We start from the raw sequence: 13,390 nt of genomic DNA, 5'->3' as shown, positions 1-13,390 counted from the left end.
TCCTTTCTGTGTCTTGTTGAAGAATGTACTACTCCCTAACCCAAGTTCATAAAGATACTCTCCTGTTTTCTTCTAATAACTTTGTGGTTTTGTAGTTCACCTTTTTAAAATCCACATGGAATTCGTTTTTAGAAGTGCCATGAGGTGTCTTATTCATTTCATAGTCACTTGGTATCTTTTCATTGACTAGTCTTGACTCCATATGATTCTGAACCCATTTCAAAAATCAAGTCTATATCAAAGGAACATGGTTTAATATGCCAAAATAAAAGATTTTTAGTTAAGTAGGTGGAATTATGTGTTTTAGTGCCTTTTAAAAATATTTTTCGGGCTTCCCTGGTGGCGCAGTGGTTAAGAATCCGCCTGCCAATGCAGGGGACATGGGTTCGAGCCCTGGGCTGGGAAGATCCCACATGCCGCGGAGCAGCTAAGCACGTGCACCAGAACTACTTAGCCTGCGCTCTAGAGCCCGTGAGCCACAACTACTGAAGCCCGCGCACCTAGAGCCCGTGCTCTGCAATAAGAGAAGCCACCGCAATGAGAAGCCCACGTGCAGCAACAAAGACCCAACTCAGCCAAAAATAAATAAAATTTTCTTTAATGTTGAGATTTTACACTACTTAGGATATTGAGGGAGAAATGCTATAGGCTCTGAAGAAAATTCCAGATATGAAGTTTCATAACTGTTCTGCTGGAATTGCAGGAAAATGAATATTAATTTCTGATTTAGTCGAGATTCTTCAAATAACTTGAAATAGAACTTTAGTTCCAAACTAGTATAAGCAAATAAGTACTTCCTTGGCTCACCTAAGTGAAAATTCCAGGGCCGTCTTACTTTTGAGCATGGCTCGATCCAGCCTTCTGCATGAGCCAGGTAGACAAAAGAGCTTTCAACTGCCATCCTAGCTTAGAACCCCAAAGCAAAGAAGCAGGCTTTTTTGGTGCCTTAAGCAGAAGACTCCTGGGACAAGCTCTGATTAGCTGGGCTTGGGTCCCAAGTCCATTCCTGTTACATCAGCTGCCCAGGTGATGGGGCATATTGGCCAGGCCCGGGTCACATGCCAGATTGGAATGAGTGGTGGGTAGTTTGACGAGGCCCACCTAACTCATATAGGGCGGGATGCAGCTGGAAGAGGGGTTCTGTCCCCAGAAGCAGGAGGATGGGGTGCCAGGCATACGACCACCAGTGTCCACTGCACTCTTCTTTTTCTTTGGAGGAGATGGTGTCTTTTCTTAGGTACATACAGTCTTGGCTATTTGCCAGTCCATTGTGTCTCACTTTGCAATCTTGGTTCTTCAGACGTGTGTTATTGTGCAGTTTAAGGTACTGACCAACTGTATGGTGTTTTCAAGCCTTTAAGGAGGTGGGAGGATACCAGGAACTACAGCATGAGTACATGGATGCTAAGCCCACCCTCATCTGTGAAGGAAACTGGACCACCCAGCCGGAATGCTTCATTCCTCGTCTGGATTCTTTCCATATCTTCCGAGATCCCACCACTGGAGACATCCCCTGGCCTGGAGTCATCTTTGGCATCTCCACCCTCTCCTTGTACTACTGGTGCACTGACCAGGTAATCAAATGTGCTGCGCTGACAGGCCTGCACTGGGGCCTGGGGGTTGGGGGTCTCTGCAGTCTCTGCAGCCACAGGCAGGCTTCCCTCCCAGCCTTGTGTAATACCCAAATGTAGTGCAGGACCACGTTCTGTCTGAAAGGGGTCTCTCGGGACTTCCCTGGTGGTCCAGTGATTAAGACTTCACCTTCCAATGCAGGGGGTGCGGGTTCGATCCCTGGTCAGGGCGCTAAGATCCCACATGCCTCACGACCAAAAAACCAAAACATAGAACAGAAGCAATATTGTAACAAGTTCAATAAAGACTTTAAAAATGGTGCACATCAAAAAAACTTTAAAAAAATAAGAGGGGTTCCCCCTCCAGTCCTGTCTATAACAGAGCACTTGTTTTCATTTTTTCCTCCCTCTCATTATCTACAAAGCACAATGTTTGCACATGAAAAATATGTCAGTTCTCCCAAATTGAGTCTAGAAATTAAATACCACTAATCAGTATTTCAGTTGGATTTTTTAAGGACTCAAGCTTATTCTAAAAATCATATGGCTCTCTATCAATGGTTGTTAATGAAATAAACTGTGAAATATTCATACAGTGGAAGGCCAATATAGAAATAAAAAGGAAGTACAGCTACACACCATAGCATGGATGAATCTTTAAAACATTATACCAAATAAAAGAATCTAAACACAGAAGACTAGGTGCTGTGTGATTACATTTATATAAAGCTTAACACAGGCAATGCTAAGTTATGTTGTTTAGGTATACACAATTACGTAGCAAAAAATTGTAAAGAAAAAGCAAGGAGGAAATAAAACAGTCATTAAAGCGATCATTTCTGAAGCAAGGGAGAGGGTTGAGGTTAAAAAGAGGCACATATAACGGTGGTGTTCACAATCATTAAAAAGTGGAAACAACCCAAATATCCACCAACGAATGAATGAATAAACAAAATGTGTATCCATGTGTTGGAATATTATTCAGCCATAGAAAGGAATGAGTACAGATACATGCTACACCTTGGATGAACCTCGAAAACATCATGCTAAGTGAAAGAAGCCAGACACAGAAGGTCACCTATTGTATGATTCCTTTTATATGAAATATCCAGAACAGGCAAATCCATGGAGACAGAAATCCGATTAGTGCTTCCCGGGGGAGGAGGGATGGAGAGTGGCTGCTTCATGGGCCTGGGTGTTCTTCTGGGTGATGAAGAAGCTGTGATGCTGGAGAGAGGTGGCTGTGATGGAACACTGGGGATGTACTAAATGCTACAGAATTGTTCACTTTAAAATGGTTAATTACATGTTATGTGAATTTCACCTCAATTGTTTAAAAGAGCCATAGAGAGAGGCTTCTGGGGTACCTCAATGTTGCTCCTCTTTTCTTTTTTTTTTTTTTTAATTTTGTTCCACCACCATCAGTGAGTTTTTTCATACATTTCTAAATCAGTTAGATTCTTTGTTGCATTCTGTATGCCAGCCTTTGAGTGTTGCACCTCTTGACTTGGTGTTTCCATGGTGTGCTCTGTAATGTGCTACACCATGTTCGTGTGTTATAGCACAATAAAAAGGGTTTAAACCTTTTGTGGAAGGAGAAGATGCCACAAATAGCTAACCCAAGTTTGAAAATGAAGAACAAAGGGGGAGAACTTGCCCGACCAGATATTTAAACTTTGACAAAGTCGCAGTAATACAAGCAGTTTGAAATTCCCAGGAATAGACATATAGACTAACAGGACAGAATGAAGAGCTCAGAGACAGACCCATGTATTTATAGGAATTTAATATGTGTTCAAGGAGGCTCCACAAAGCAACAGCAGAGATACATACTCTTCAATGTTGTTAAAAAAAAAAAAAACCAAAACCCAGCTTACTATTTGGAATAACAAAGCTTCATCCCCACCTAACACTTACACAGAAGTGGGCTTCAGATGAATTAAAGACTTAAATGTGGAAAGTAAACCTGTACTACAATAAGGCGAGGTAATGCTAGTGAATACTTTTGAGTTGGGGGGAGTGTAAATCATATCGGTTTGATCACATTACACATAAGGCCTTTTTAACAAAGATGCTCTAGACAGAGTTGATGGATGACGGGCTAGAGAAGAATATCAGAATGTTTATAATGAACAGGAGACTAATAGCAAATCCACAAGAAAAAGGAGCTCCAATAGCCATGCAGGCAAAAGATAATGAGAGACAATTTGTAGAAAAGGAAATGCAAACAAACGTAAATGCTAAAAAGCATATAACCCAGCATTATCAGGGAAGTGCAATTTAAAACCACAATGAGACTGGCAAAAATTAGAAAGCTTGATGATGTCAACTGTTGAGGAGGACACGGATGTTCAGGAATCCTCTTGCATTTCTGATGAGAGTGCAAACGGGGCGTGTTTTCTGGAGGGTGATCTGGCAATGCTGAATAAAGTCAAATATATTGTACTCTGTGACCAATTGGTGATGTTCCTCAGAAACTACCCAAAACTCCTCATCCAAGTTCATAAGGGACCATATGTGAGGCCTTGATCACAGGGTTGATTGTGCTAGGTACTGAGGTGGGTGGATGAGATGGGGGTGGGGTGGGAGTGGGGATACCACTGAGGGCTGCTGTGCCTCCGTGAGAAGCTGTGGAGCCACCATACAAGGAGTGGCACTGATGGAGCTTTACCATGTACTGAGCGGAGGACCAGGAAACAAGATGAGGCCCAGAGCCCAGCACACAGGCGTGATCTGTAACGCAGCCACAGTGTTGTTATTTGTATTCTTCCCCTCTGCTTATTATGTGTCTAATTATGCTGCTTTATGTCAATGACAAGAAAAGTCTTTCTGTAAAAATTAGAAAACAGGGTGGAATCAAACCACCACAACCAAGAAACCCTTCCATCAGAAATGATCAGTTAGATCTCAAACTCAAACTTCTGGAAATGAAAAATATTCTTACTGAAATGTAAAACTGAGTAACTGTTAGAATAACAGATTAAACATAGCTGAAGGAAAAAAGTGGTAACCTAGAAGAGAGAACTGAAGAACTTGCCCAGAAAGCAGAAAAATGGAAAGTGTGAAAGAGAGACAAAGTGACATTGAAGACAGGATTAAAATACATCCTATTGGAGTTCCAGGAGAAAAGGGGAGAAGCAATATTTGAAGAGAAAGTGGCTGAGAATTTTTACAGCTGTTGAAAGAACAGGACTCATCAGATTCAGGAATCACAGTGAATCCCAAGCAAATCTACACAAAGTCACCTCCTGATGAAGTTTCAGAACATGAAAGACGAAGAGGAGACTGAAAGCCACCTGAGAGAAAAGATCCCTTGTAGAAGAAGACAGGTACACCCCCAACAGTCTGCTCAGCAGCAGCAGTGGAACCCAAGGGAGAGGAGGAAACTTTTCAAGGTACTGAGGAAAATGTCCACTTTCAATTACGTGCCCAGCTAAGTATTACTCAGTAGCAAGGGCAAAATAAAGGCATAACCTTCCCTAGAGACTGAATGACATGCATAAAGAAAAAGGAGGTCCTGGTGAGCAGGAGGGACAGTTAGAGAAGCCGGCCGGCACGTGCGCAGATCTGAAGCATTGGCTGAAAATCACCATAATTCTGCACACAGGAAGTAACACAGGACAGAGCTAAAATATCGGACCATAGTTAGAGTTAAATCTGTTTGTGGACCTTAAATTGTTCAGAAGGGCACAGATACTGATTTACTTTAGACCTGAAGTTGTATCCATGTTAAAATTTTAAGGGTAATTATTAAAAGCATAGAAGTAGAATCTCTAACTTCCTAACTAGTAAAGAAAATGATTTAAGAAAGAATTTTAATTGAAAAAGAGACAAACTGACCAAAAGAAAATTGTTTTCCTTTGGCCCACTACCATCTTTAAACAAGAATTCGTCCCTTGCCCCGCTTTGTGATATATGACAACCTATGAAAGTGCTTAGGGCTTTCTGCGTGGAATGATTTCATGCCCCTACGACTATCCTGTCCTCAGAATAAGAGTTGGCTTCTGGGGCTTCCCTGGTGGCACAGTGGTTGAGAGTCCGCCTGTCGATGCAGGGGACACGGGTTTGTGCCCCGGTCCGGGAAGATCCCACATGCCGCGGAGCGGCTGGGCCCATGAGCCATGGCCGCTGAGCCTGCGCATCCGGAGCCTGTGCTCCACAACGGGAGAGTCCATAACAGTGAGAGGCCCGCGTACCGCAAAAAAAAAAAAAAAAAAGAGTTGGCTTCTGCTCTGGCCCTGTTCCTTCATCCCCTCCCTTAGAGACCATCTCTTCTGTGTGCAGAGCTAAGCAAAGACCAGGAAGTGCAGCCTGGCTTCCCACCTGCTCAGCAGAGACCCCCAGGCACCTAGAGGCTGTCAGCAGGATGCCCACAGGCCCACTGAGAAGCAGTGCCTGCTTACATGAGGCAGGACAACCTTGGGGTTCTTCCTCCTATTAATAAATAATGCATGTGGGAAAGAAAGAAAGCATTAAAGAAGAACATGAAAATCCTACCTGTCAATCCTACTATCCCAGGATTAACCTCTATTGTCATGTTGGTTTATTCCTGTGGACTTTTTCTAGGTATAGAGTCAAGGTGTGTGTGCTATTGTATCCCGTGCCTTTTTGTTACTGTCACACTATGAGCATTTTTCACATTATTTAAATTTTCTTTGAGAATGTAATTTTAATGCATACAGAGTACTGCATTGTCTTGATGCACTGGACCATGTCTTTATGTTCTTTCTTAAGTGCTTCTCCATCTGCCCGCTACACCATTCTGCTCGGGCTGAGTGCACACCGCCTCTTACAGCAGGAGCACCGTGAAAGGGGGCGTGAAGCACCTCCCAGGAGACTTTGCATGTTAAGGTCTACACTGGTTCATTTCCACTTGGACAAGTGAAGCTGGTCGCAGTTCTAAACACTCATTTGTTACCGGGGACCAACCTGTGCTTGGATTGTTGTCACAAGGGCAGAGACGGTCTGTGGCCTCTAGAAGGGAGTCTCATCCTTGCCAGGGGACAGCTTGTAAGCACTGTGCTGCTGATTGGCGTGCAGTGCTAGCAATGAGGCCAAGGTCAGGCCACCCTCCTCCCCTCTGGTAGCTGTGCACTGAGCAAAACGTGTGCATCGGTCACACGTGCCTCCTCTGGCCCTGCATGCCCGGAGACACCTGGGTGATTGGGGTGAGCAGTGGGCACCCCCTCCGAGGGCACACCCTACTGCTACTGCAGGTCACAGTTGTCCTATCTGTGCCGAGGCAGCCCGGGCTTGATACCCTCTGAGAAAGCCCCCCCGCCCCCCCCACCTGTGTTTCCTCGGCAGATTTTTGTCCAGGGCTGCCTGGCAGGGAAGAACGTGTCTCATGTGAAAGGCGGCTGTGTCTTGTGTGGGTACCTGAAGCTGCTGCCCATCAGCATAGTGATGCCAGGGATGATCAGCCGCGTCCTGTACACAGGTAATTCTTGCTCTGCTATGTTCACACTGATCTTCTTCTCCTCTCTCAGGCATCTACATCTAGGGAGCATGGGGTTATCAGGTCTCCTGCTGGGGAGACTGCTGGGGTTGAGGTGCCCCGGATTGCTTTCTTGGGAGCTCATGGATTTAGATTAGGGATGTGGCTGAGCAGAAGTCTGGCAGGGACCGTGGATGTAGGTGGCAAGAGAGGAATTGCAGAGAGACGAGTTCAGGCGGAGATGAGCCAGCCGATGCTCCCTGCAGTGGCCGGTCTCTGCGTGGCGTTGAGGCGTGGTCCATGGGCAGGTCAGCTGTTCCCCCTGCACTGCAGGCACCGTCCTGCGGGCACTCCTGGGTGCCAGGCATTGTGCTCGGATGTGACCAATGCCGTCACTGCTCTCACAGCCCCAGGTGTGGCACGTCGATGGAACCCCCAAAGTGGGTCTAGCCCTGAGGCCCACGTTCTTTCTGTTAAGTGCTGTGAGAACGTCCCTGCTGCACTTAATTGAGCTGTCATAATTTCGTGGATGTCCCTCATCCCCGTTGCAGCCTCGTTTTACTGCCTTTAGGTGTACTGCCTCTCAGTGCCAGATTTGTTTATTCATTAAACCTTTATGGAGCACATACTCAGATGGGGCAGCCACATGGACAAAGCAGGCGGCTTCCACAGTCTTCTGCCTCAGTGCTTGACAAGGCCAAGCAGAGAGTGAAGCACTTTTTATGGCGAAGCCACATGTGCAGTAGACGTCTCTAACCCTAATCCATCCTCAGTCTGCCTCTTTTTTAATCCTGATCCCTTTCCAGTTTCAACAGAGAGGAGCGCTCCGTTCCAACATCCCAGGTTTGGTCTTTGGCTGTCAGGTAGCCCTTTCTGGGGTCTCTTAGGTGGTGCCTCCTCGTAGGTTAGAAATAGGCCTCTGTGCTCGCTAGGACCCCAGAGTCGCCTGTGCTTGGCGGCCCTGCCTCCCCAGCCCCACTTCACCTCACAGCCCACCCCACCCACTGGGCGAAACCACATGTCTCTTGGCCTCTAGAAGTGGCTGAGGGAGGAGCGAGAAGAGCGGGCCTCAGGAAGCCACACGCCCCCAGCTTCTGACCACCAGGTGAATAGAGTTGGTGGGCTGCCCTTGGGAGAGCCGTCAGGGTGGGGAGGGGCCCAGGACCACTTGCCCCCCATCCTCAGAAATGGCCAGACTCACAGACTGTTTACACACACTCATAGAGAGCGGTTTGGCACAAAAGCTCCGCACCTGCCCACATTCCTGGGAGAACATACTTTTCCAGTAACCCAAACGTTCCTGGTCCTAGATTCTGGGTCTCTCCCATGGCCAGAACCGGGGGCCAGACACCCACACGGTGTGATTCTGCCAGTCAGGTTTTCCTTGGGGGCCACTGTATTAGTTGAGGCTCTTGAGTGAAAATGACGTGCACTTTTAGCTCCTCTTTCCTCCGAGCTGGTGTCCTCTCAGTCTGTCTGATGGCAGATGACCACCAGCAGCACAAGCCTTCCACCCTCCAGCCCAACGACCCCCAGAAAGAGTGTTTCCTTTTCGCCCTCCCAGCAGAAATCCCAGGGGAGTCCCGTGAGCTCACTTGGGTGACGGACCAGTCATTGTGGCCAAGGGGAAGGTGTTTCCAGAATGGCCAGGTGGCCCCTGGGCTCCTCCCAAACCATGCCGAAGGAGACTGAGGGCCTGCTCGCAGGGCAGGGGGAGGGAGAGCAGGCAGAGGAAAAGCTGACCCCCTTAGTTTTCCTGACGTCCCCAGTGAAACCCCTTGCTCTCCATGTAAACCCAGGCCCTTCCTGCCTCTTCCTAGTCTACGTTGATTCGTTGTTTGGTTTTTTTCTCAGATGGTAAATTTTAATCTGTTATTTAAGCTCTTGAAGACCTATCACATTCCCTCCTTTACTTCCCTTTGTCCAAATTTCTCCCCAAATACTCTGAAATAACACCCCTACGGGGCTAAGGGAGTAAGGTCATGAGTGGCCCACCCATCAGTGTATGGATGAATCATCGTTTGCTTTCCTGACACCTGGCTGGGATCATTGAAAGGCTTGTCGAGGTCACAGGGCTTGCTGTGGGTCAAGCAGTGAACTGGCAGAAGCACCGACCCGCTGACTCCTGGGGCCTGACCCCCAGCTCCTGATGCACGTGTGGGGTCACGAATTGGAGACGAAGAATCTGCCATCCACACACCGTTCCTAATTTGCTTCCCGTTCCCTGAGCTCAGATTTTAGTGCTCAGGGGCCACATGCTGGTGTGACCCTTGTCTCTCTTTGCAGATTAAGTGGCGTGTGTTGTGCCTTCAGAGTGTGAAAAGTACTGTGGCGCCAGAACTGGCTGCAGCCCTCTCGCCTACCCCGTGTTGGTGGTGGAGCTGCTGCCCAGTGGTAAGAAGTGGAGCTGCCTCCAGGGCTGTGAGTGGACGGTCAGGAGTGAGGGCCCCGGTGGAAGCGTAGGCTGTGGGAGGGGCCCTTGGCATCCCGGGAGCCTTGTGGCCTCCTCTTCCTTTCTCTCTCTCTCTCTCTCTCTCTCTCTCTCTCTCTCTCTCTCTCTTTTTCTCTCTCTGTCTCTTTCTTTCTCTTTCTCTCTCGGGCACGCGCTCAGGCCCAGCCTCTGCTGGCCCTTTGCATGGTCCCCTCCCTGCAGAACCCACGCCTCTGCTCCTCACTGCCGCAGATGGGAGCTCGGCATTGTTCTAGTCTGTGGGGACAAAGAGGGGAGCAAGACCGCATCCTGCTCTCAAGGAATTCAGTCCAGTGGGACAGGCAGGGGCATGGCTTTCGTCTCACCCACTTTGCCACATCCCAGGGAAACGGGCAAACAAACAGTACAGTCTTTTTAAATTCCGTATTAGCTCTGAGGATAAATAGGCCAGCAATGTTGAGACATTCCCATAAAATACAATGTAGATAGATCCCAGCTGAGGGAAGCACCAACCATCCCACAGTTCAGGAAGGGGGTCGCTCAGCACCCGGGGCTGCAGCCCAGGGCCATGGGCACTTGAAGCCAGGCCAATCCAAGAACTCTAGTCTTGGCCTGGCCTGAGTACCTACTGAATACAGTGGGGCCTCCTGTGCAAGCCCTGTTACCCTCAGGCTCTCCCAACTATGCATGGGAATCTCTCAGCAAAGCCACTGCCATCCAGTGGCCTTGCAGGTCAGAAGCCTAGACTGTTACGTTTATAGGTAACACTTGTTGAGAGCTTGCTCTGTGTTGGACATTGTGTTAACCCATCTTCTTACTGTATCTTAATCTTAACAACAGTCTGTGCAGTAGGTACTTTAATACCCACCTTACAGATGGGGACACTGAGGCACAAGGAGCCACATCATCTGTAAAAGGGGTCAGCACTGGTGTCCTTCTCACAGGGCTGTAGGGAGATCATCAGGCTGATGCCTGAAGAGGTGCTCCAGCCCAGAGTAAGCACTCGCATATTATATGAAGACACAGCGGCCAGCTAGCAAGGCTCGTCACAGAGCAAGGGCAGCTATAATGCACTTGATCTATCTTAGATGGACTCCCACTCCGAACAAAATTTACTATGTGGGAATGTTCCTCAGGAGGCCTAAGGCGTCCTGGCACGGCCAAAGAGCTGGAGGCCCAGGAAGTGTTCCTTTTCTTCCAGCTGTTCGAGGCTTGATGGTGTCCGCACTCTGGGCCTCTCTCATGTCCTCCCTGACTTCTCTTTTCAGCGGTGCCAGTGCCGTGTTCACAATGGACATCTACACCCAGATACAGCTGATGGCCACTGAAAAGGAACTCATGCTAACAGGCAGGTGAAGGATTCCTCTAATCACATGAGTTACTGCCATCAATGAATCGATGCCCACAAATGTCATTATGTGAAAAATGTAGGCTCTAATGCTGCATATAGAGTTATCTTGTTTATATACAGCATGGTGGTGTTTTGTTTGTTGTAGTTTTGCAGTGAAGATGTATTGCTTTTATTTTATTTATTTTTTTTATAAATTTATTTATTTTTGGCTGCGTTGGGTCTTTGTTGCTGCACATGGGCTTTCTCTAGTTGTGGCGAGCAGGGGCTACTCTTCATTGCGGTGCACAGGCTTCTCATTGTGGTGGCTTCTCTTGTTGTGGAGCACAGACTCTAGTCGCGCGGGCTCAGTAGTTGTGGCTCACGGGTTCTAGAGCACAGGCTCAGTAGTTGTGGCACGTGGGCTTAGTTGCTCCACGGCATGTGGGATCTTCCTGGACCAGGGACTGAACCCATGTCCCCTTCACTGGCAGGCAGATTCTTAACCACTGCGCCACCAGGGAAGTCCTGTACTGCTTTTATAATCACAAAGAAAATTGTTTCCATTTGGGAAAAAATTAAGTAATAATCACAATGATAATGGGTACATATTAATGTACCCCCCAAACTAGTCCTTGTGAGGAAGTGTATCTACATTATCTCGTTTTCTCTTTCAGTCGTCATGACAACCTTTAAAGGTAAGTTTTAGTTCTTATTCTCACTGTACAAATGGGGGGAATGGCTCAGAGAAGGTAGTTGGTCTACCTGAGTCACATGGAAAGAGGATCTCATCCATCTCAGGGCCATGCCATTAACCAGGAGGCCTCACAAGCTAGGCATAAGGCAGGAGGTGTGAATGTGTAAACACGTGGGCCTTATCCTCATTCTGTAGGGTTTCAGACTGGCTGTCTGTGGACCACTTCCAGCCCACACACTTTGAACTTGGCCTACGTTACGCCTCAGATGCCTCCTTCATCCCGTGGCAAGGTACATACTGCTCACTGTCTTATCTGTCTAACCCCTGCAAATTGAGTTTGCTGTTACATTTTGATTAGCATTCCATTGTTTAAAAAGCACTTTTCTGAGAAACTTTAAGAAACAGGTACCTGTTTTATTTAAATTTTTATAGAACATAGGGGAAAAGGAGAAAGACTTAAATTCATTTCATAAAGCTCAAGATATTGATGCCAAAACTGAACAAATACAGCACAGGAAAAAATTAAAACTAAAGACTCATCTCACTTTTAAATACCAATGCAAAACTTGTAAATTATTAGACACAAATCCAACAATATACTAAAAAAATGTTAAAAGAATGACATCTCATTACCAACTGTGATTGTTTTCCAGAAATACAAGGATGGTTCAATATTAGGAAATGTAGTAACATTACTCACGATATTAATAGATCAAAGAGAAAAATCATATATATCTATTCAGACGATGAAAAGGTATTTGGTAAAATGGGTACCTTTCAACATGACAAAACATATCTGTATCACCCTAAAAGCCAAGTCATACCTAATGGAACTAGAAAGGAACAAGGCAAGAATGTCCCCCCTTACCGCTATATTTATACTAATATATGTGTAAAATAAAATGTATATATAAGTAGACCTAAATAGATATTTCTCCAAAGAAGATATACAGATTGCCAACAAACACATGGAAGGATGCTCAACATCACCAATCATTAGAGAAATGCAAATCAAAACCACAATGAGGTATCACCTCACACCGGTCAGAATGGCCATCATCAAAAAATCTACAACCAATAAATGATGGAGAGGGTGTGGAGAAAAGGGAACCCTCTTGCACTGTTGGTGGGAATGTAAATTGATACAGCCACTATGGAAAACAATATGGAGGTTCCTTAAAAAACTAAAAATAGAACTACCATATGATCCAGCAATCCCACTGCTGGGCATATACCCTGAGAAAACTATAATTCAAAAAGGGATGTGTACCACAATGTTCATTGCAGCACTATTTAAATAGCCAGGGTATGGAAGCAACCTAAGTGTCCATGAACAGATGAATGGATGAAGATGTGGCACATATATATACAATGGAATATTATTCAGCCATAAAAAGAAACGAAACTGAGTTATTTGTAGTGAGGTGGATGGACCTAGAGTCTGTCATACAGAGTGAATGAAGTAAGTCAGACAGAAAGAAAAAAACAAATACCATATGCTAACACATATATATGGAATCTTTAAAAAAAATATGGTTCTGATTAACCTAGCGGCAGGACAGGAATAAAGACGCAGACGTAGAGAATGAACTTGAGGACACGGGGTGAGGGAAGGGTGAGCTGGGACGAAGTGAGAGAGTAGCACTGACATATACACTACCAAACGTAAATAGATAGCTAGTGGGAAGCAGCCGCATAGCACAGGGAGATCAGCCTGGTGCTTTGTGACCACCTAGAGGGGTGGGATAGGGAGGGTAGGAGGGAGGTGCTTGCAAGAGGGAGGGGATATGGGGACATATGTATACATATAGCTGATTCACTTTGTTATACAGCAGAAACTAACACAACATTGTAAAGCAATTATACTCCAATAAAGATGTTAAAAAAAAAAAAGTAGACCCACAGGTGAAGTTAGCAGACAAGGACT

General features: G+C 46.2%; 1 protein-coding gene across 1 annotated transcript in view; it reads left to right on the top strand.

Moving 5' to 3' along the window:
• The window catches only part of LOC132532215 (sodium/glucose cotransporter 1-like), a 62,228-nt gene that overhangs the window by 31,914 nt on the left and 16,924 nt on the right, over window positions 1-13,390 (top strand). The window contains 4 exon segments of the mRNA XM_060170518.1: window positions 1,354-1,574; window positions 6,879-7,011; window positions 9,295-9,402; window positions 10,641-10,791. Coding sequence (XP_060026501.1) covers window positions 1,354-1,574; window positions 6,879-7,011; window positions 9,295-9,402; window positions 10,641-10,791 — 613 coding nt within the window.

Source organism: Lagenorhynchus albirostris, chromosome 14 (assembly GCF_949774975.1).
Source record: "Lagenorhynchus albirostris chromosome 14, mLagAlb1.1, whole genome shotgun sequence".
Lineage (NCBI taxonomy): Eukaryota > Metazoa > Chordata > Mammalia > Artiodactyla > Delphinidae > Lagenorhynchus > Lagenorhynchus albirostris.
The sequence above is the reverse complement of the archived record's forward strand: the minus strand, read 5'-3'. Positions and strand labels throughout refer to the sequence as shown.